The 22409-nt window shown below is 44.9% G+C and overlaps 1 protein-coding gene across 7 annotated transcripts in view; it reads left to right on the top strand.

The window, feature by feature from the left end:
- Positions 1-434: 434 nt before the first annotated feature.
- LPIN3 (lipin 3) overlaps positions 435-22409 on the top strand; it is an 89956-nt gene continuing 67981 nt past the window's right edge. Inside the window, exons 1-3 of one of the 7 annotated variants that reach the window (XM_053251015.1) lie at positions 435-627; positions 12346-12493; positions 16364-16565. Coding sequence is in view for 2 of the 7 variants with exons in the window: in XM_053251018.1 (XP_053106993.1) it covers positions 21196-21231 (36 nt within the window). In the remaining 5 variants the exon portion in view is untranslated. Of the gene's footprint in view, positions 628-12345; positions 12494-16363; positions 16566-20279; positions 20357-20431; positions 21371-22409 lie in introns of those variants that run through there. The other 6 variants (XM_053251014.1, XM_053251018.1, XM_053251012.1 and 3 more) reach the window with 6 other exon arrangements.

The following is a 22409-nucleotide window of genomic DNA, read 5'->3' as shown; positions in this document are numbered from 1 at the left end:
CACCATGAGGTGGCTCCCCAGGAACTTAGCAGGCAGGAAAAGGCTTCTGCCCATATGCCGAGTGAATTTCCCTCACTTCTGAATAATGAAGCCAAGCATTCTTCCACCACACTGCAGGATTATATCTATGTCCAGCTGCACGTCCCTGTCCCCTTTACCATGCCTGGCTAAGCTTATCGGTTCCAGCCTCAGAGCAGAGACAGGGTTGAGCGTTACCCTGTGCCTCCTCCATCCCAGGCTGCTTGCTCTTTGTGTCTGCCCCTCTCTAGGGGACCCTGACACTCTCCTCCGGCCAGCCTGTCATCCCCAGCTGGCTCCTTATATGCCTCCTCACAGGCTATGCATCGCCCGCCCCCAATTATGGGGCCAACACCCCTCTTTATTCCCTGTAATTGACTACCCTTTACAGCTGTTTACAACCAATGCCTCTCCCCCTTCTCCCTCATCCTGTTCAGACTCCCTCCCTTCAGGAGGCGTGCTGCTGATATTATCTTTGCACACCTCTCCTTCAGCCTTTTCAGGGCTCCGTTCCTCCATTGGTGGCCCTTTGGCAGTCTTTCCTCTGCTTCTCCCCGGCCGCCACCCGTCCCTGTCGCCTTGGACTCCTTCACCACCCCACCCTCGGAGGTAAGGACAGCTGGCCTCGCAGGACAATCTATCATCGTACAGAATAGTATCCTTATACTGCTGCTCTGAATGAGTAGAATAATCCATTTTTTAAACATCCTTTATCCCATCTATAAGTTGAAAAGAGTGGTTAAATGGTAAATTCCTACAGCTAGTCCCAAAATAGAACATGTAAGGTTACTTTTTTGGGAAATTAATAATAATTAATAAATATAGTAAAAAATTAGGAGGATAGTAAAACCATACTTTTATCAGGATTGAAAGGTCCTTTCAATTGTAAGAAAGTTAAAAAAAAAAAGTTCTTGCAGACCAATTAAGAACTGTGCCTTACTTAAAAGATTTCTATACAACTTTTTGTCAAGCCGCCTCCCTAAACCTGTTTATAGAAATATATTAATAAATGACTTGCATGAGTACAATAATCACTTCTGCTAAATGTTTCAAATTGTTAGTACATTGAGACATCCTGGCTACAGTAGATAATTAACAGCATAACCCTATGCATGGCCACACAAGTAGATCCTATTAATTTGAATAGGAAACTCCTAGGAAAGTGTGCTCTGAGAATCTGACTTTGTAAATACAAAACCCAGCAGTTATTGGATTTTGTTTCTAATACTTTAGCTTTTAACAAACCTAAGAAAAGGGTTAGTTGGAGTCACCAGGGCTTAGAGCCAGAACCTAGCATGAAAACTTTGAGTCAGTCACCAACAAACAAACAAACAAACAAACTTCTGAGCATGAGTACAGTGCCTTTCAACAATGATTATCTATAATAGCCATATTTAAAAGATCAAAGAGACCCTCCGTGTCACCATCACTTAGGATCATAAGAAGCTGCCATATACTGAGTCAGACCATTGGTCCATCTAGCTCAGTATTGTCGACCCAGACTGGTAGCGGCTTCTCCAAGCAGGGGCGTAGCTGTAATTGAGCAAAAGTGTTCAAAGAACACTGGCCCCCAGCTCCTAAGGGCCCTCCAGCTCCATCCCTCCCTATTTTCTTCATTATCTCCCTCACTCTGAGGGGCTGTCAGAGAGACAGATGAACACAGTCCCCTTTCCCCTAGCTATGCCCCTGCAGGCAGGAGTTTCTCTCAGGCCCATCTTGGAGATGCCAGGGCGGGAGCTTGGAACCTTCAGATGCTCTTCCAGTGTGGCCCCATCCCCTGAGGGGAATATCTTACAGTGCTCATGCATGTTATCTCCTATTCAAATGCAGACCCGAGCAGACCCTGCTTAGCAAAGGAGGTAATTCATGCTTGCTACCACAAGACCAAGAACATACCTGGAATGGCCTCTAGGGAAGAGATAAAAGGAATGGATGACTGAAGTGCTACTGCCCTGTTTGAGGAGAGAGAGAGAGAGAGACCTAGATCCAGGGCAGCCTCAGGGAATGGTGGACCTTTGGCAAGGCAGGGCCAAAGCTGAGGGCAGGGAGGAGAAATGGGTGCATTTGACCAGGGCCCAGGGAAGCCTGGACTGGGCTAGTGAAGGGGAAACTCAAGCCAAGTTCTAGTAGATCTGGAGTTCCCAACCTTGAATCCCCAGATGTTGTTGAACTTTATTTATTTGCATTTATATCCTACTCTTTTGCCAAGGAACCTGGAGCAGCGAGCATGTCTTTGTTTATCCTCACAACAACCCTGTGAGGTAGGTTGGGCTGAGTGATAAGTGTCTGGCCCAGAGTCACCCAGTGAGTTTCATAGCTGAATGGGGATTGGAACACAGTTCTCATCAGTCCTAATCCAACCCTCTAACCACTACACTACACTGGCTGTAGTTGGTTGACTACAACTCTCATCATCCCCAGCCACAATGGCCAAAATATTTGGAGCGCATGCAAAGTGGCTGTTCATATAAACAACAAACTCAACCCTCCACAATAAAAGGACATGCTGGGTAACACTGGAATTTGGTGAAAGAGGTGCCTTCACGGTGTCCTCTTCTTAATTGCATGATCTGGGACTGTATTATTATCTGAACCAGTCTGCCCTGTTTTCAGTAGCAATGCCCAGGAATGAACCCAGGACATTGTTAATAGCAGAGTGTGTTGTCAACAATCAAAGTCAGTCTAATATAGTCACAGGGGGAAAATATGCTCCCAAAATATTTAATTGGCATTCTAGAATTTGGGAATTGGCAGTTCTAAAGTTACAGATTATATCCAAATACAAGAAGGCAGACACCAACAAGACAAATTGATTGTTAATTGGTCTCAGTTGTTTATATATAGGAACGATAACAATCTGGAAACATATGCTGCATTTTCACTGATTTAACTTTTTACCTGATTATATATTCTATGCTGAAAACTTAAATACCTGTTTTTAAAATGGTAATTATTCTGTGTGCACATCAACAGTATTTTAAAATGGCATCTGCACAAGGCAAAATAGAGATAGCAGGTATCAGAAAGCAAGGAATCTCTCTCATACACATGGAAATGTACTAAAGGAATTCAGTAAGGGGCCCTGACCTGGCTGCTGCTGCTGGGTACATCCTGTGCTATTGTCAGCTGGTTGGCTGAAGAGTGTCTCTACCACTGCTGTTGATAGTGCCAGATATACAAAAAAGCCAGGCAAGTGGCATGTGCTGGATTGCTGATAAGCTCACTTGGTGATGGGCAGGACTAGGCTAGTAGCAGTGATCAGTTGGCTCAATGTCATCCCGTTTAGAGTGAGGGTAGGAAGCATTGCCCTTACTCTGGATTGGCTTTGTGAATTGTGATGTCATCAGATAGGCAGATCTGCTGGCTGTAATTGATAGACCTATCTTCTATCTAATCCAAGGGCACTGACAGCAATGGGCCACGTGCCCCAGATCAGTTCTTAATGCCCCAGTTTTCTGTGCTACCTAACTAGGTGCACTGTTCCTTTAACAGCCTTAGCACTGCACTTTATTCTTAGCTAGCCCCTTCCAGGAGCACTGTGTGGCATCTGCATTCTATGAGGGCACCCCCACCCCATGGCATGAGGACAGTGGGCAGCAGCTGAGCCTCCTAACTGTGCATGACATGTCCCCACCCCCACCACCTCAGCTCAAGCCGGAAGTTCTTGCAATGCCTGCATGTGATGCTGAATGTAGGCAATGGATATGCCTCTTCTGTCCCTTTCCACCACCATGAGGCAAGCAGTAACTTGGAGAAAGTATGCTGAGCTTGCTTCCACTTATAGGCAGAAGAGCAAGGATGAGGAAGTGCAAAGGCCCCTTTGTAGAGGGTGATGCAGAAAGAGCCTGGCTGCTCTAAAGACAGTACAAGTATTGCTCTCCAGTTTTAGTGGTTGATTGCTTTGGTAGCTGCAAATGTTAGCTTCCCCACCCTTTCTATAGCCATCTAAGTAAGCTATGTTTCTATGGGTCCCACTCCCTAGTAGTGTTCCCTCTAATTTTTGTCATCTGTGCACGGAATGAGTTTTTGTTTTGGGCGGCAGTATCAAGGCAGTGTGTGCGCATGTGCATTCAGAATGGGGCCTTTCTGATTCAACCTGAGCGGGATCTAAAATTAATTGAGCTGACATCAAGAAATGTGTGTGCGCATGCACATATGCACACCTTAGAGGGAACACTGGTCCCTAGGCCAATGAGTACAATTGAACCCCCTCTAACTATTCATTCACCCCAAAGAAAGAGCACTCGCACCTCCCTTGCCACAGCTGATCCGTGCTGTAAGAATGCCTTCACATCACTCTGAAGCCTTGACCTCATGCCACAGGAATCTCCCGCAAGTGATGAAACAAATGTCTTGCAGGCCTTGTTGTATTCAGTTGCCTTCTGTTAAAATGATATCCATGATGGTCACACCTGAAAATTTGTGTGAGGATTGCTGGAAGAAGCGACTGTTTGAAAAATATGGAGCTGACTCTGTACCAAACATTCACAAGGTTGTGAAGGAAATCATGTCAGATCTATTAGCAGTAGGTATATAGAGCGTGTCTTCTCCACAACTGGTAATATTTGGACAACACTATCTTAATTGCATTAGTACATATTAAATGTTTGTATATCTTGTGGCCACGGTGACCTCTGTGACTATGTAAGCCAGAAACCAGATTCAAACAAGTGCATATTTAAATTCAGATTAAAAGGAACTATTAATCATAGTGTGTGAAATCGTGTAACTTGGCAACTTTGTATTTTTTTAAAATTAAAACATTAGTGCCTACTAAATGCTGGAGGCCTGATCCAGCAATCTGTCCCCGGATGGAGGAGGTGAGCATGATAAGGCCATCATCAAGGATGAGCAAAGTCAGGCACTGAGGAAGGGCCCATGGTTGACCCTTGAAGCCCCAAGGCCTATATGGAGAATGCTGGCAGGAGGCAGCAGTGCTACAAGCATCTCGCTCTCTCTCTCTTTGCCTTCCCTTTTGATGAAGGGAGTTCCTCCCCAAGCTTCCTGAAATGCTAGTGGAGAGCAGAAGAGGAGCCATTGGCACCAAGAAACTTGGCAGCTGCTTATTCCCCTCCCACCTTACTCCTCGGTGAATGTGGGGAACTCTGTGAGGAGTATATTAGTCAGATGGGGTGGCTGGCTGGAGGTGGAGAGAGAAAGCTGGTGGAAAGAAAGAAAGAAATACAGCTGGAAATTCCCCCTTCTCTCTTCAACCTCTGCTCAACCCACAGTTACTCATCCCCACGCTCATGTTCCCAAAGTTCTCCTACGCTACTGATCAATATGCCTGCACACATTGGAACCCAGATTCTTAAAGGTCTTCCTCCTCCCATACACACCTGCCCATTTATTAAGATCTTTTATGGAGGCTCTCTTTTGTGCTCACCTCTATCTGAAATTCAGCGGTTTGGGATATGAGAGAGAGAGACTTTTCCATGGCCACAGCCCAGTTCTGAAACCTTCTGTCTGAGATGCCTGCCTCCACTCCTTCATTGCTGGCCTTCCATAGTCAAATGAAGACAACAACAACAACAACCAAACAAACAAACAACCAACAGATAAATAAATTAAAGCTTTTGGCTTGTATGTCGTCTCTAATCTTCCACAGAGGGCTGGTTGTCTTCTGTAGCATTTTATTATGCTCCTTGCTATCTGTTTTTTAATAAACTGTTTTGAGACTGTTTACTCTTATTGTGTGTCTTTAAGGTTTCATGCTGCTTACATTTATTGGAAATGTGGGATAGAAATACTGGCTGACTTTCTGCGGAGTGGACTATCAGCGTTAGGGACCCGCTGGGCTGCTGTGCAACTTGAGAGGCCTCCATGATGGGAAGTAATGCCGTGAAGCTGCTTGGAAATGTTGTTAAGTCTTTCCGCAACTGCTCTGTCACACGATGCTGTCAGAGCTGCCTTTCAGGTTGTGCAACAACCCCAGGAAATGACATTCCTGCTGTGTAGTACGTCAGTCCCCATAAACAAGCAAACAGTGAAGCAGACAAGGACATTTACTGTAGTGGCAATCCCTATACATTCAAACATTCACTCTCCACCACTAGCCATAGCTTCATTCCTGGCCTCTGCACTTTATAGATCAAGCATTTTAAAGACTGATCAGCCTGATCCACTTCAATCTCACCAGCTTTTTCAGGATGTGATGTGCATTCATGTGTGCAGCGCAGACAGACAGCATCTACACATGGATTGATCTTTAGCTGGATCAGGGTTGATATACAGAAAAGCCTGGAGCCAAAGTATCTCGCAACCATAACATAGGAAGCTGCCTTATACCAACTCACACGAATGGTCCATCTAGCGCAGTGGTGTCTACACTGACAGGCAGTGGCTCTCCAAGGTTTCAGGCAGCAGCCCTGGGTGGAGATTCCAGGGATGGAACCTGGTGTTTTCTACATGTACTCTATTGAGCTACAGCTCCTCATAATTTCTCCCCCTAAGTATCACACCATCTGAGCTGAGCAATACCTAGGCCTGACAGGCATGCATAAATCAACCTGTACATGACAAAGAAAGGGGGCAAGTATAATTTACCTGATTTACCGGTATCTTTGTTTTTATTTCTGTCCCACTGCGGAAACATCTATAGACCAAATAAACACATTGACTGACTGATTCTGGAACGTCTACATAGAGACCAGACCTGGAAGCGGAACAATCTTTGTTCTGGAAAAACTAGGCTGTTACTTACTTGTGGTTTCTAAGAAATGTCCTCCACTTAGAATAGGACATTCCTCCTCCTAACAAAATTTATCTTTGCTGTGGGAAATTTCCCTCAGTCTATGGGCCAAAGTAGACATGAAATGGGTGATCTATTTATTTGGATTTTATTCTCCCCCCTTTAATTAGTAGTTCCACATAGCTGCTTTGGGTAAGGTTAGGAGATCATCCTTAATCTATTTATTTACTTATTTATTTACATTTATATCCCGCTTTTCCTCCAAGGAGCCCAGAGTGGTGTACTACATACTTAGGTGTCTCCTCACAACAATCCAGTAAAGTAGGTTAGGCTGAGAGAGAAATGACTGGCCCAGAGTTACCCAGCAAGTATCATGGTTGAATGAGGATTTGAACTCAGGTCTCCCTGGTCCTAGTCCAGCACTCTAAACACTACAACACGCTGTCTGGCCCTTTCCCCAATTTAAACTGCACCTCCTCAAAGCTGTTATTAACTCTGTAGGGGGGCAAAGGGCAGATCCTGCATCTGTACATCCCCCCCACCATGACCAATTACAGCTTTGAGGGGAGATTTATCTTGGGGAAAGGGCTAGACACCCTCCCCCAGACTCTGGGAAAGAGTATGTAGCCCTTTCCATGAGCACCACTTCCCTGACCTTTGTGGAGCTACTATTTAGTAAAAACAAAATATTGGATATTTTAATCCTGGATCTCCCACGTCACAACTTGTTCAGCCCTAAGAGCAGTGTATTGACAAAACCTATAGAAGCCTATCCTTTAAAACTGCATTCCTTGTCACTTATTGTAGTCTTTTCCAAAACAAACAAGCAGAGTCAGAAGGCAGTGTAAGGCTGGCCCACACAACTACTCATCAAGTCACACCCTGCCAATAATCTGTAGGTCTACCACCGCCAGCTGTACATTGTGTCATTGTGTTTTTCTTGAAGTATGGTCAGGATTTACGGAATGGATTGCTTTGTGAGTTGGCAAATCAATAGCTTGCTATGGCACACCATGAGCCTAAATGACTACTGTTCATTTAATGGGTGGGGAAAATAGGGGTGTCAGGGAATTTCTGACTGGCCAGTGTATTGATATTTATTTTCCACAACCAAAGTGTTCCATCTACCATTTTATTGTGTCGACTTTCTAGATGTAATATTACCAATTGTCACTATTGCCCTGTGGCCTGGCCTGTGCCAATAATCTGAAAACTGAAATTGTGCTGTCGAATCGGTGTCGACTCCTAGTGATCACATTCCATGTGATTTTCTTGGTAGAATACAGGAGTGGTTTACCAGTGCCTCTTCCCATGCAGTATGAGATGATGCCTTTCAGCACACCTCCCTATATCGCTGCTGCCCAATATAGGTGATTACAAATGTTTTTACTAGGCACAGTCTGGGAAGCACACCAGCGGGGATTTGAACTAACCGCCTCTTGCACTCTAAGCAAGCTGCTTTGCCACTGCACCACTGCAGCTGATGTGCCAATAATACATCTACTGATATACTGCTGGTTGCCGATGGAGTGTGTGTGGATCAAACTTCCTCCACAAACTTCCATTAAGGGGGCATTTGGGGGTGTTGGGAGGAAGAAGGAAAAGGAAGGAAGGAATCCCAAAGGTACTGTGTAGATTAATGAATGGTTTATTCACTATTGGCTGACGCGTTCCGAGCAATGGATGCTCCTCTTCCGAGGCAATGTATTTCTAATATCTTTCTGGGGATTGTATCCCACATCAGCAGGAAGATCTATGTCTTTTTTAGCCTACTTTCCTTACAGAAAGTAAGCTTATGAGATCACGCAGCTGGGGGTGCGTGTGTGTGTCCCCCTATCAACTTTGCAATGCCTGGATTGATTTGGACCTAACTTGGTACAGTAGTAGGGACACATAGGGACACCTCAGTGTAGTATATGATTATATAATCACTGAGACTGTGGAATGCGCTCCCTACTGAAATATGATCCTCCCCATCTCTGACAATTTTTAAAAAGCACTTGAAAACAGACCTCTTCAGCCAAGCTTTTTCACCTTTAATCTGTTTTTAATTCTTAGAATGCCTAAATTGTTTAAAGATTTTTATGTATGTTTTAACTTGTTTTATGTTGTTGTTAACTGCCCAGAGATGAAAGTTTTGGGTGGTGTACAAATTTGACAAACAAATAAACAAACCACTGTTCAAGATGGCTGACATGTGAACGTTTGAGCCGCAAGTGGGCTAACTAGTGAACTGCCGAACCAATTTGGACCAGATTTGGTACAGTTGTAGAGACACAACAGCATAGTTTGTGATTATGTCACCCACCTCAATTGAAGATGGCAGATGCATGAACATTTGAGATGCAAGTGGGCTAACTCATGAAGATGGTAATTATCAGATTTGTGGCGGGATTTACCTTGGTAGATGGGATAAGAGAGAGAAGGCAATGATATGGAAATTTTCTCAACTGAGAAAGTTGGTCCATACTACTGCACAAATGCAGGGATAAGTAGCAGTCCATTGCAGGAGCCCTAAACCCTCTCTGGCTGCCTAACTATGCTAATCCCTTCATCTTTTGCTTCCAGTGCCAAGCTTTGATGCCAGTCCAGTGTTTATAAGCTGTGCTCATCAACAGAGGCCCTGCTTTGGGTGCCCTACTGTCAGATGTTCAACAGGCAGTAACCAGAGACACTGGCTTACTCATGAGTGGCCCCATTCATTTCAGTAGAAATGCTCATGGGCAATTTAGTCTGGCTGTTAGTGTATTTTCAGCAGTGGCACACAAACTTAGGCCAGAGAGACTTGCACAGCTCCCTCTCTTGTAGCTCGCTGGCACCAAGCCAAATCAGTTTTACCAAGCATAGAAACAGAGGAATTTGCCCACGGCTGAGCCAGACCATTGGTCCATCTAGCTCAGTATTTTCTACACTGACTGGAGAGTAACTCTCTAAGGTTACAGGCAAGAGTCTCTCCCAGCCCTACCTGGAGATGCCAGGGAGTGAGTGAACCTGGAGCCTTCTGCATGCAAAGCAGATGCTCTTTCACTGGGCTAAGGCTGTTCCCTAAGGGAATATCTTACAGCACTCACATGTAGTCTCTCATCCAAATGCAAACCAAGGCAGACCTTGCCTAGCAAATTCATGCTCGCTACCACAATACCAGCTCTCCTCCCCAGGCTGGTGTGTGTGTGTGTGGGTTGTGTGTGTGTGTGTGTGTGTGTAGCAGCAGCGTTTTAACTAGTTGTATCTGCTGCTTTTAGACTGGTAGAGTATTTTGCTATAAGTGACTACTAGTGATAATGGCTTTATACTGTCTCCAGGTTCTGAAGCAATACTCTTTTGAATATCAGTTGCTGAGGACACTGGCAGAGGGAGGCTAGTAGCGGCCCATGTCCAGCCACCGCAGCGGGCCCCCTTGCCCCACCCCCTGCATCTGATGTCAGACGTGGGCAGTTAGCCACGGTCCCCGCATCTGACGTCAGATGCGGGGGGCATGGTCTAGCTCCCAAACGGGGCTGTGTGGCCCTTTTCAGGAATTAGATCGAGGCCAGCATTGCCTTCGAAGCACTAGCCATCTAACTCCCGAGCTAAACCATGCCCCCCCCCCCGCATCTGATGTCAGACGCAGGGGTGGGGGGTTGGGGCCGCGAGGCATGGTCCCTGAGGGGCAGCGGCCCAAGTTCTTTGAACCCAGTCGCCCAATGGTGGCTACGCCCCTGGCTGCGGAGCAAAATAGGCTGTTCATGCCCTGCTTGAAGGCTCCTCAGAGACCTCTGATTGGTCACTCTGTGAAACAGGATGATGGACTCGATATAAGCCTTTTGTTCCTCCAGGGTTCTTCTTTTGTACTTATGCATACGTTGGATTTTATACTGCCCGAATTACATATTTTGTTAATTGTCTTAATTACTATGGTAGAAAGTCAAGATATAAATATTTTCAATAAATACATAAATAAAGCCATGTAGGTCAAATCAACAGGAGTAACGCCTGGGCAGTGTTCCCTCTATTCCCACCCCCCCCATCCTTGTGCAGAATGAGTTTTTGTTCTGGGTGGCAGTATCAAGGCAGTGTGTGCCATATGCGCATTCGGAACAGGGCCTTCCTGATTCAGCCTGAGTGGGATCTAAAATTAACTGAGCAGACATCAAAAACCGTTTGTGTGCACAAACATGCGCACGCCTTAGAGGGAAGACTGAGCCTGGTTCCCTGTGAATTATGTCCTGGGAGTTATTCGCACATGGCTTCATGCTGCGGGGTAAATGTCGAGTGAAGCCACTTCGAATCACACTCGCAGCACTGAGGGTGGGGAGCAGAGAGAGGGGGATATTGCTTCCTAAAGAGCGATATCTGCATTTCTAAAGAGAGCATCCCTCTTTTATCATGCTAATGATTCTACTTCGATGCCTCTCCCCATTTGCTCCGGCGTTTTCAGAAAAAGTAGCTTAAAACCAGCATTTTAAAACCCCTAAATAAACCAAGATAAGCTAGAATTTGCAAGACAAAGCCTGATTTGTGTGTGGTGTGTGAATGTACACTCTCTCTTCCTGAGGAGATTTGGGGTAACAGCCCTGTCTGTAAAGCCCCCTGGGAGACAAACACGAGCAGATCAGCTCTGATGTACATTCTGAAGAATTATCCCATGGAAAGCTCAAAGCAGGACAAGTGTGGTCTCAAGCCAGACAAGCTGCCACACCAGTCTCCATGACTGAAGCATTAAGGGAGAGGTCAAGCTCTGTGCTGAGCTTAAGGTACTGAATGCCTAGCCAAAAGCACTGTTCAGCTAGAACTTTTGGCTAGGCATTCAGAACCATAAGCTCCAACTGTCCCTATTTACCAGGGACAGTCTTACCTCCTGGAATGTGTTCTTGGTAAAGTACTGTTTTTGCTGCTTGGGGATGTTCAGTTCTTTCCATGCAAGTTGCTAGAGTTGTCTTTCTTCAGCTGGCTCCTCAGAGTCACCAGAAATTAAACCTCTAAGTGGTTGGCTGGGTGGTTGCATCATGTCTCTAGTTCCCCTGCATGTCAACAGGTGCACAGTGCTAAGGCACTAGGCAGCGCACAGTATATACTGTTGCAGGTGGAAACTAGCCTTCAGCAATGTGTAATCATGGCTGGGCGGCTTGGGCAGTAATCCTTAATATGAGAACTGGTTGTTACAAGTGCATCCCTGTTTTCGTTTGTGAAATATTGGAGGGTAATCTTTGGTAATCCAGATCAGTATGCTCTGCATGCACTTTATTACCTGCTTTCCATTGGTGGCATACTTGTAGTCAGAACTGCATTCCATGCCTCCCAGGTTGCTTGGTTGCTTACATGCTCACAGGCATGTCCCTTTTTTACATTAGTGAAATATTGGAGGGTATGGATTCAATGAAGTGGGGTAGGGTTTTTTTAAGGCTGGTTTCCCCATAGAGTAACACTTGCACAGTATAGCATGACATTTAGTCTGCACATGACTGAGAGGCAGGGCTATTCTTGCTGAGTGGGGATGACCCTGCATCCACTGGCTGCTTCTTAAAAAAATAAAATAAAACATAAAAAATCAGAAGGTTCATGTCGAAATGGAGGGTAATTGTCACTGAGGAAGGGGTCAGCTTTGTTCAGATTTGCTTTTTTGTTTTTTAATGGATAAAAGGGGCTTCTCGTTTCAGCGAAACCAAATGGAGAACATTCAACCTATAAAGGCGATAAAAGATAATTGACATTCTGAGCCTAGAAATAATTGAAGTTCTGAAGATCAACTGCCACCATATATGTGTTTCCTCACCCCATGGCAAGTCACTGGAAAGTAATGCAGTGGTAAGTGCTGCCAGCTATTATAATTATGTCTTGTTTGCACAGTCAAACAGGTGTTATTGACTGGTTTGTTTTATCCATAAGCCAGTGTGGTGTAGTGGTTAGAGTGCTGGACTAGGACCAGGGAGACCTGAGTTCAAATCCCCATTCAACCATGATACTAGCTGGGTGGCTCTGGGCCAGTCACTTCTCTCTCAGCCTAGCCTACTTCACAGAGTTGTTGTAAAAGAGAAACTTAAGGGTGTAGTATACCGCTCTGGGCTCCCTGGAGGAAGAGCAGGATAGAAATGTAATAATAATAATTATTATTATTATTATTATTATCCAGACATTGAGTCCTTCCCAAGGACCTGGGATGGCTGAATTTTAGTTAATGTTGTTGCTGTTGCTATAGATATCATCGCAGAATATAGGCTGTTCCCAGTAAAGTTGCTTTTTGTAATTGGCTGATGGTGATTTCTGTGGCCCCTATGGTGTTGAGGTGCTTGTCAAGCTGTTTTGGAATTGCACCTAGGGCACCTATTACTATTGGGGTTATTTTGGTCTTTTTCTGCCACAGCCTTTCAATTTCTATTTGTAGATATTTGTATTTTGTTATTTTTTTCTGTTTCTTTTTCTTCTATTCTCCTTTCACCTGGTATTGCTATGTCGATTATTTTAACTTGTTTTTCTTTCTTCTCGACTACAGTTATATCTGATGTATTGTGTGGCAGATGTTTGTTTGTTTGTAGTCGGAAGTCCCATAATATTTTTGCATCTTCATTTTCTACAACTTTTTCAATATGTATTTATTTATTTATTTATTATTCGATTAAAATCTAGCCAACATTGTACAGGCTTGATCAGTACGACCACGTTCAGTCAAGGGACCTATTAGTAACAGCGGTTATATGGAGGCTCCATGTTATGATGTTCAGAGTAATACCAGTTACTGGAAAGCAACACAGGGAGAGGGCTGTTTCCTCTCAGCCTTGCTTGTGGGCTTCCTAAAGGCATCCTGTTGGCCACTGTGGGAAACAAGATGCTGGACTAGATGGACTCATGGTCTGAATCAGCAAGCTTCTTCCCTGCAGGTTTGATGAGTAAAACCATGTTCAGTCAGGTGACCAAAACCACTATAAACATTTGTCTCCTGAGATGGTGCCATTGGGGTGCTCTCTCTATCCAGTCGTGTCCGACTCTCGGTCAGGGCCAGACTGGGGGCACTGAGAAGGCGGTGGAATGTGGGGAGGGCTCCAGGTTTTGAGCAGAATGGGTAATTAAGGGTAGGAGTCAGAGCAGAGGGGCACCCTGAGCGTGGGGAGCACCGGGAATATGCCCTGTTGGCCAGTCTGAGCCTGCTCTCAGTCACAATATGGATCACTGCACTCCATGCCATCCTATCTTGGACAGCTTCCTTTAAGTCCGCCATGGTCATTCCAGTGTCATTTTTAATAACATACAGCCACCGAGTACAAGGCCGTCCCCGTCTCCTTCTCCCACTGATCATTCCCAGCATAATTGTCTTTTCAAGTGAGTCAGCTCGCATGACATGACCAAAATATGTCATGGGGTGCACCTAGGTAATTTTGGAGCCTGGACCTAAAGGCCTTTGGAGGTCCCCCACCCTCGGCTGCAAGTTAAGCATCATCATCCCCGTAAACACACACACACCCCTTGACACACGCAATATTTTTAACACATGGGTTCCTGAGGGCACAAACAGCAACTGAACTCACAAGAATGTAAGCATATAAAACAGGGATATTTATGTAAGTATGCATTAGCAGGAACATTTCAACGCACAACTTAACATAGTCCCATCTTGCATATTTCTTTCCCCATTCCCCTCTCTGTGTCTAAAGCGGAGGTCATACTCGGCTGCCCAGTGCAGGTCACAGTCACGCTCGGCTGCCTGGTGCAGTGTGGGCCGGCAGCATGGCAACCACACCACCTGGGACAGGCTAAGGAGGATTCCCACCCACCCACCAGGGGGAGTGGAGGCCCTGAACTTCAGCCCAGAAGTCCAGGGGTAAAAGTGCCTCTGCCAATGGCTAAAATTTGTGAGCTTGTCTCATGCACAATATGTTCTTACAAACGACTGGAGTCTGAAAAGCCAGTAAAATCCAAATTCTGCCAGCTCTACGCCAGGTTCACCAAATACTCCTAACTTCCACTCCATCCTCTGCCACTTTCTTCCATGGCTCTGCCCTTGAACCACCTGGTTATGTCTTGACTCTCTCTGAACATATGAAGCTGTCTCACCACCCGAATAGAAGATGTCCTCAAATTTTTGTCACGCCCCCTTAAAAAGCATTGCTTAAATACAGGTTATACCTGTATACAGGTTACCTGTATACAGGTTATACCTGTATTTATGGCTATATACCTATATTTACAGTTAAATACGGTTATACCTTTACCCAAAAGGAACAGCAGTCTGAATTTAAGACAACAACCCCCCCCCGCATTTCTTAATACCAAACAAGGGCGTAGCTAGGGGAGAGGGGACCCCCCAGAGTGAGGGAGATAATAAAGAAAATAGGAAGAGGTGGAACTGGAGGGCCCTCAGGAGCTGGGGGCCCATGTTCTTTTCTTTGAACCCTTTTGCTCAATTATAGCTATGCCCCTGATACCAAAGAACTTGAGGGGAAACCTAGTCTTGGATTCAGGTAAATACAGTATATTGAATCACGTCACTGGTTCAGCTAATCCAATGCTGTTTACTCTGACTGACAGTGGCTCCCTAAGACAAGTCTTTCTGTGTTCTGTTAGTTTAAATTATTTTAACTGGAGATGCTCAGGATTGAATGTGGGATCTTTTTGCATGCAGAGCAGATGTTCTTTCACAGGGCTACCAGACCCTTGATAAGGGGCTTTGTCCCCATTCAGCCCCCACCCTCCAGTATCTTTTAAAAACACAAATTAGCAACCCTGGCAGATGTGTGAGGACAAAGTACATGGCATATCTGATTTTTGCGTTGCACATAAACAGCACAAAGCATGGAGAAACTGCCACATGGATGCAGTTTTAAGCAATCTCCATGGGGCAGCCATTTTGCGTGGCACAAAATTCAGGCTCAGTTCAAATGTTGTGTGGACAGGAAGGAAGTCACTTCCTCAGTTCCCACACTGCTGTGGCAATCTAAAGAGGGAGATAATTTAAGTTCTGAGGCTCCACGCATGGATCATCTGCCACCATATATTTTTGTCTTCATGGCAAGTCATTGATTAGAAAGATTTACGGCAGAAAGCGCTGTCAGTTAGCCAACACTGTACAGGTTTGATCCATCCAGTACAATGGTTACCTGGGAGTTTTTCCACACAGGGCTTTTAAAGCTCTTTAGCTCACATCTCCTCTGGAATGGAAGGGGTGCATTCACATTTTGGCCAGATTTACTCCAAAGTCTCTGCGAACTATCGGGGAACACTTCACACACAATTCAGGCTTTTCACTGCGTGTTAGAATGTCACCCGATTTATATCCAGGATAAAAAAAACACACCACTTTTTGCATCAGTTTTTTGGGACAACTTTGAGTTCGCAGTAAAGTTTGGCAGAAAAAGTATGGTAAAGCCTGCTGTGTGAAGAACGCCCTGGTAAGCAGAGGTAATTTTGGAGCGTGGACCTAAAGGCTGGAGGCCCCCATCCCCTGCAATTAAGCATCATCATGCTCGACTGGGTGACCATGCCAGGGCACTTTTCAGATTAGACCCTGCAAGGGTGTCATGTCCTCGGAAGTATGCTTCCACACTTCCTGCGTTGTGACACCGCAGTCCCTATGTGGATAGCAGCATGCAGTTCACATTTCCAATGCCTTGTTTTGAATTTAATCACTGCGATATTGAGCTAGGACGTTGTATATCCGGCATAAAGAAGTTGCTGTTTTTCCAGGTTGTTGGTTTCCATGAGACTGCTCCCTCTGCTGTTTACATTTCGAAGACAGCTTGCCTGAACGGAGGCATTTTGCTGCTGTTGAACAGCTAGCCTGGAAAGCGCCCTGCTGGGACAGACTAAAAAGGATTTGGGGGTCCCCAGGCACTGTGGAGGCCCTGGACTTGGGCTCCAAAATCCAGGGGTAAGAGCGCCTCTGCTGGTAAGTAGTGACTTTAGTACGGCTGGTTTCAAAGGATATCCCCTCCCACATTTCTGCATTACTACTACAAATCTACAAAGAGCCCCTGGTGGCGCAGTGGTAAAACTGCCGCCCTGTAACCAGAAGGTTACAAGTTCGATCCTGACCAGGGGCTCAAGGTTGACTCAGCCTTCCATCCTTCCGAGGTCGGTAAAATGAGTACCCAGAATGTTGGGGGCAATATGCTAAATCATTGTAAACCGCTTAGAGAGCTCCGGCTATAGAGCGGTATATAAATGTAAGTGCTATTGCTATTGCTATATGCCACTTTTCAACAAAAGTTCTCAAGGTGGTTTGCATAGAAAAATAAATAATGAATACTGTAAATAAGATGGTTTCCTGTCCCCAAAGGGCTCACAATCTAAAAAGAAACATAAAGTCAGATACCTGCAACAACCACTGGAGGGGCACTGTGTTAGGGTTGGACAGGGACAGTTACTCTCCCTCTGATAACTTAAAAAGAATCACTACTTTAAAAGGTGTTCTTTGCCCAGGGGTCACTCTGAGAACACCTCCCTTCCTGGGAGCCTCTTCCGTTTCTCCCTTTAATAGTTTCTTTTAAAAAAAAGAAAAAGAAAACAAACTTTGCCACTTGGGTCACCATTACAACCTTTCAGCTTCCCTTCTGTAATTTTTAAAATTTGTATAGATTGCCAGTATAGCCCAGTTGCACTCTTCAGCGCTTTCTTGCTACAGGACATATTTTTATAACCAGAATTGGGAACTAACAAAGTGATGCAGCTAGGCAGAGATAGCTATCGCCCTCTCGTGGGGGAATTAAATCCTGGCTTTCTCTTCAGTGTTAAAAATAATTTACTTCGGGGCATGCTTTCTTCTTGTTTGGCTAGATCATACCAGGTTTGAGAGGGCTTTGGAGTAATTTATGAATATGTGACTTCTCAGTACTATCACGCAACATCAAATTCATATATTACAAAAAATAGGAATGGGACCAAACAGAAGAAAATGAACATCCAAAGCAAAAGTGTACTGTGTGGGTTTCAGGGGTGTAGAAAAGTTGGCGTGTAAGCCCCCTGGGACAAAAAGTGAAGATGGGCCTCTGCCCCCCACATCTCCCCAGTGTCTTATTTGTTTGTTCACTTATTTATTTAGTATATCTGTATACCACCACAAACTCATGTCTCTGGGCAGCTTACAGCAAACATAAAACGAATTAAAACAGAAATTAAAACATTAAAACAGTTTAAAGCCACAAACCACTCCCTTCTTTGGAAAAGCAGGAGGGGAGAAGCACAGAGCAAGCTGTTGCTCAGCTGGCAGTAGGGATGTGCACAAACCGGTTCACCAGTTCGGCGCCTCCTTTGGGTAGCGCTGAACTAGCTTGGCCACCTGCAGCTGTACCAGTTTGGCGGGGGTGGGGGGCAGTTCCCTTAAAAAAACAGCTAAGCAGGTCCTTCCTTGCTCCACTGCTGCCCCACTGCTTTTCCGGGTGTGGCACCCGCTCTACCAAAGACCACACAGAGCGGTGGCACTATTCCCTGCAGTCTTCACACGGTGTCGGCACAGACATGGCTGCAAGTGCCATGCCCAGAAAAGTGGTGGGGTTGCAGCAGAGCAGGTAAGGACCTGCTTGCCTGCTTTTAAAGGGAAATGCTCCCTGCCCCACCTGCACCAGCACAAGCTGTTCATGCATATCCCTAGCTGGCAGGCCCCCTCTCTCTCAGGGACCCAGGGACATTTGTCCACCACCACTAGGGTTGCCATAGTCTGGCTTTCCAAATCCAGGTGCCTAATGTGCATATTGTGTAAACTGACATGAACATAATTTTTGAGCAGGATAGTGACTCCACATTTTGCTCCAGAACCACCTTAAGTGGCGCAGCAGGGAAATGCTTGACTAACAAGCAGAAGGTTTATTTTTATTATTTATTTTTTCAATTTCTATACTGTCATTTCAAAAATGGCTCAGGGCGGTTTACACAGAGAAGTAATAAATAAATAAGATAAGAAGGTTGCTGGTTCAAATCTCCGCTGGCACCTATATCAGGCAGCTGCGATATAGGAAGATGCTGAAAGGCATCATCTCATACTGCACGGGAGGAGGCAATGGTAAACCCCCCTTCTTTGGTAAACCAAAGAAAACCACAGGGCTCTGCGGGTGCCAAGAATCGAAATAGACTCGATGGCACACTTTACCTTACAAGTGCTAGAGCTTAGTGTTTGTGGGGTTTTTTTTAAATGAAAGCTGAAATCTGGGTGAATCTGGGTGGGCTAAGCAATCTGGGTAAGATGCTTAAAATCTGGGAGAAACCCGGAATTTCAGGGGGCATGGTAACTCTAGCCACCATCACCCTTGTTCAATTATATCTATGTCCCTGGTGGGTTTTACTCTTCTTCTAGGAGCAATCCTTCCACAATGTCAATCACCTCAAGCAGCAGATCACTGGGGCACTAGTGGGAGAGTATAATGCCCCCATCACATCCTCTCCTCCCCCCACACCCCCAACACCCATGGAGCAGCTCTTTGCCAAGGGATGGCTCAGTGGAGGGTTGTGTGTGTGCATGTGTCTGTCTGCCTTCCAGCCTGTCTTCCTGCCCAGTCAAGCAGCTAAAGCCGCTGCCACAAAGGGAAAGAGAGGTGGAGGAGGGTGTGTGTATGCAAGAGAGGGGTGGGTGGCATTTGGCCCCTGGCTTCAGCACACTGAGGCCTTGAGCCACCACTGTCCATTCCCAATAGGCCAAGCTAAGGAAAAGGAAAAGCAGAGTCATGTTTGTTAGCAAGAAAGAAGGATAAGTTTTCATTGGTAACTTTTACTTTTCAATTTTTAAAACATATGATTTTAATTGTGGTTTTAGCCTGGTCTTTTAACCTTTTAACCTTATTAATTTTTATTCTATATTATATTTTATATTGTATCTTATTCTATATTGTATCTATTTTATTAATGTTGTATGCCACCCTGAGCAGTAATGCATTGAAGAGGCAGGGTATAAATATTGTAATAAAATCAAGAACAACAACAAAATAGAACGGACTGGGGGAGAAGAGTCAGCAGACATTATTGCTTTGGTGTTGCTCTGCCTTTTGTGGTGGGGGGTGCTGTGTGAGAGAGAGAAAAAGAAAGAAAAAGAGGCAGAGAACTGTTTTGTAGTTTGTAATAGAAAGCCTAGAGTTGGCTGCTGTTCACCTTCATGTGTTTTCTGCTTGTATGTATGTATTCATATATATTTATCTATCACATCTTTATACCACCTGAGATGTGCATCTCTAGCCAGTGTAGTGTAGTGGTTAGAGTGTTGGACAAGGACCTGGGAGACCTGAGTTCAAATCCCCATTCAGCCATGAAACTCACCGGGTGACTCTGTGCCAGTCACTTGACTCTCAAACTAGCCTACTTCACAGGGTTGTTGTGTGTGTAAAAATAACCATATACTCTGGGAACCTTGGAGAAAGAGCGGGATATAAATGTAAAAATAAATAAACTTTTAAAAATAGTGCATCTGATATGTGAATCTATTTGTAAATAAAGCAAATCTATTACAAAAATGCCAGAAGTCTGCCCAAAGAAGCCAAACTCTAGTAGTGCTGCTCAGGATGTGGACAGAAGCAAAGCTGAAGAAGCAACTACTGTATTGTATCCTATCCAAAAATCTTTTGTGTATTTCGTTGTTTGGACGTTTGTCCCAGAGAGGATCCTGTAGAGAGTGAGGGGGAGGAGTCAGAAAGCAAAAGGGAGGAGAAGCAAAAGGGGAAATGGAGTTGTTGCTGAAAAACCTATAGTTAAATCTACGTAAGATTTATTTGTGTGTGTCTGAAGGAAGCAGCTACAAAACAGCAACTCTTTACTTAAGTTTTGGGTGGGGTGGGGTGGGAGGAAAGACACTTTGAAGGGGGAGATAAGGGTTATTAGGTTTGGCAGGGAGGAGTTCAGCAAAATAAGGGGGGAAAACGCCTCAAATGCTTAGGGGAGGATCTGCACTCCTACTCTGTAACTTCTCACTGCGCAGGGAATTGAGGTGGGCGCCAGATATCGTTCCTGGGATGGAGTTAAGTAGAAGGAAAAGCTCATTCTGCTAAATTTCTGTGCCATAGTATTGTGAAAGTACAAGGAGGCAATTTTAGTTGTCAGCATTCCCATTTTGCAGTAGTGCTGGTCTTTACTCTTCGCTTGCCAGAAAAGCAGGAGATTCAAAGTCTTTCCTGATGGAATATAATCCCAAGGGACTGAAGATCTCTTTGCAACACTTACACAGAAATTAACACATTCCACAAAATATTACCCCAGTCCCCAAGAAGGAATCCCCGAGGCCCTGTATAGGAAGAATGTTCTGTCATTCTGCAGAATCAAGAATTAGCTGCTTGAACTGGAGTTGAGTTGGCTTCTTTGGAAAACCCAACCCCTGGAAATCATTACAAAATCCACAGCCTTCAAGCCTTCCTTGTGAACCGTCAGTTAGGAGGAAGTTTTGCAAACAAGTGCCGTTTGTCAGAACTGACAAGTGCCTGTGTGAGGGTGGAGAAAAGGCACGAGTTTGGCTGAGCTGCCACTCAGACCTGCCTGCTTGCAATCAACTACTTAATTCAAGGAAATGCAGGAGATGTTTCTGAAGCTCTCATAGGCTCAGACTGATGATACTTCTGGTGCGGACTCCTCCCCTCACTCAGGTATGAGGGAAACAGGAAGCATCAGGTAAGTGGGTGGAGTTGAGGGAAGATATGTCCGTAGGCAGCAGCTTGTTGAAATCCGGAGAGTGCTCGTTTCAAAGTCCAGGAATCACTAAAAGGAAGTTAAACAGCTATCCAGGTAATGCCAGTGGAAATGATGAAGTTGGGATATTGTCTCTGTAGTTTTTGAGGATTGTTCTTAAAGAGATTTAAAACAGTATTTTCTCTTGTGAGCTTTCTGGAAACTCATTGAGAGACTTATATGTGTGTATGGTGGGTACAGCATGTGGATTTAAACTGGAGCCTTATGTATAGAAAATGTTGCACTACATTGGCAGTATATAGCAATGTGAAAAAAGTCCAGTGTGGGTTTTTCCTTCTGCTTTTTCTGAAGCTATTGATTTGTATATATGAGTGGCCAATCATCTTTATTATAGTCCAAGACCAGCAAACAGGAGGAGAGCTGGTCTTGTGGTAGCAAGTATGCATTGTCCCCTTTGCTAAGCAGGGTCCACCCTGGTTTGCATTTGAATGGGAGGCTACATGTGTGAGCACTGTAAGATATTTCCTTTAGGAATGAGGCTGCTCTGGGAAGAGCAACAGAGGCTCCAAGTTTCCTCTCTGGCATCTCCAAGATAGGGTTGAGAGAGAGTCCTGCCTTCAGCTTTGGAGAAACTGCTGACAGTCTGTGTAGACCATAATGGACCAATGGTCTGATTTGGAATAAGGCAGCTTCCTGTGCTCCATATATGGGTGGTCTGGAGCTACCATGTAAGGCTTAAACCTTGTTGGGGATTTACATTCTGATGTTATTCACACAATCAAAAATTGCATTCTACCCAGGTTTGGGAGCTGTGTGTTCTCCCAGTTTTCGGCTGTGTGGAAGCAAGGTAGGAGGAAAGCCTGGGTAGCATTTCCTCCTACCTTGCTTCCACACAGCCGAAAACTGGGAGAACACACAGCCGAAAACCCGGATAGAATACAGTTTTTGATTGTGTGAATGACCCTTCTGTGTCACAAATGAGCAGTTGTGTATATTCTATAAGGGAAAAGATTACATGACTTGCTGTTTATTGACAGGTGTGTGCAGTTACTTATGTAAGTTTCACCTTCAGTTATTGCCCATTAGTCTATGCAAACGAGTACTAAATGAGCACAATCTTCTCCCTTACCAACAT

Source organism: Hemicordylus capensis, chromosome 4 (genome assembly GCF_027244095.1).
Source record: "Hemicordylus capensis ecotype Gifberg chromosome 4, rHemCap1.1.pri, whole genome shotgun sequence".
NCBI lineage: Eukaryota > Metazoa > Chordata > Lepidosauria > Squamata > Cordylidae > Hemicordylus > Hemicordylus capensis.
This window is presented reverse-complemented; position numbering and strand designations above follow the sequence as displayed.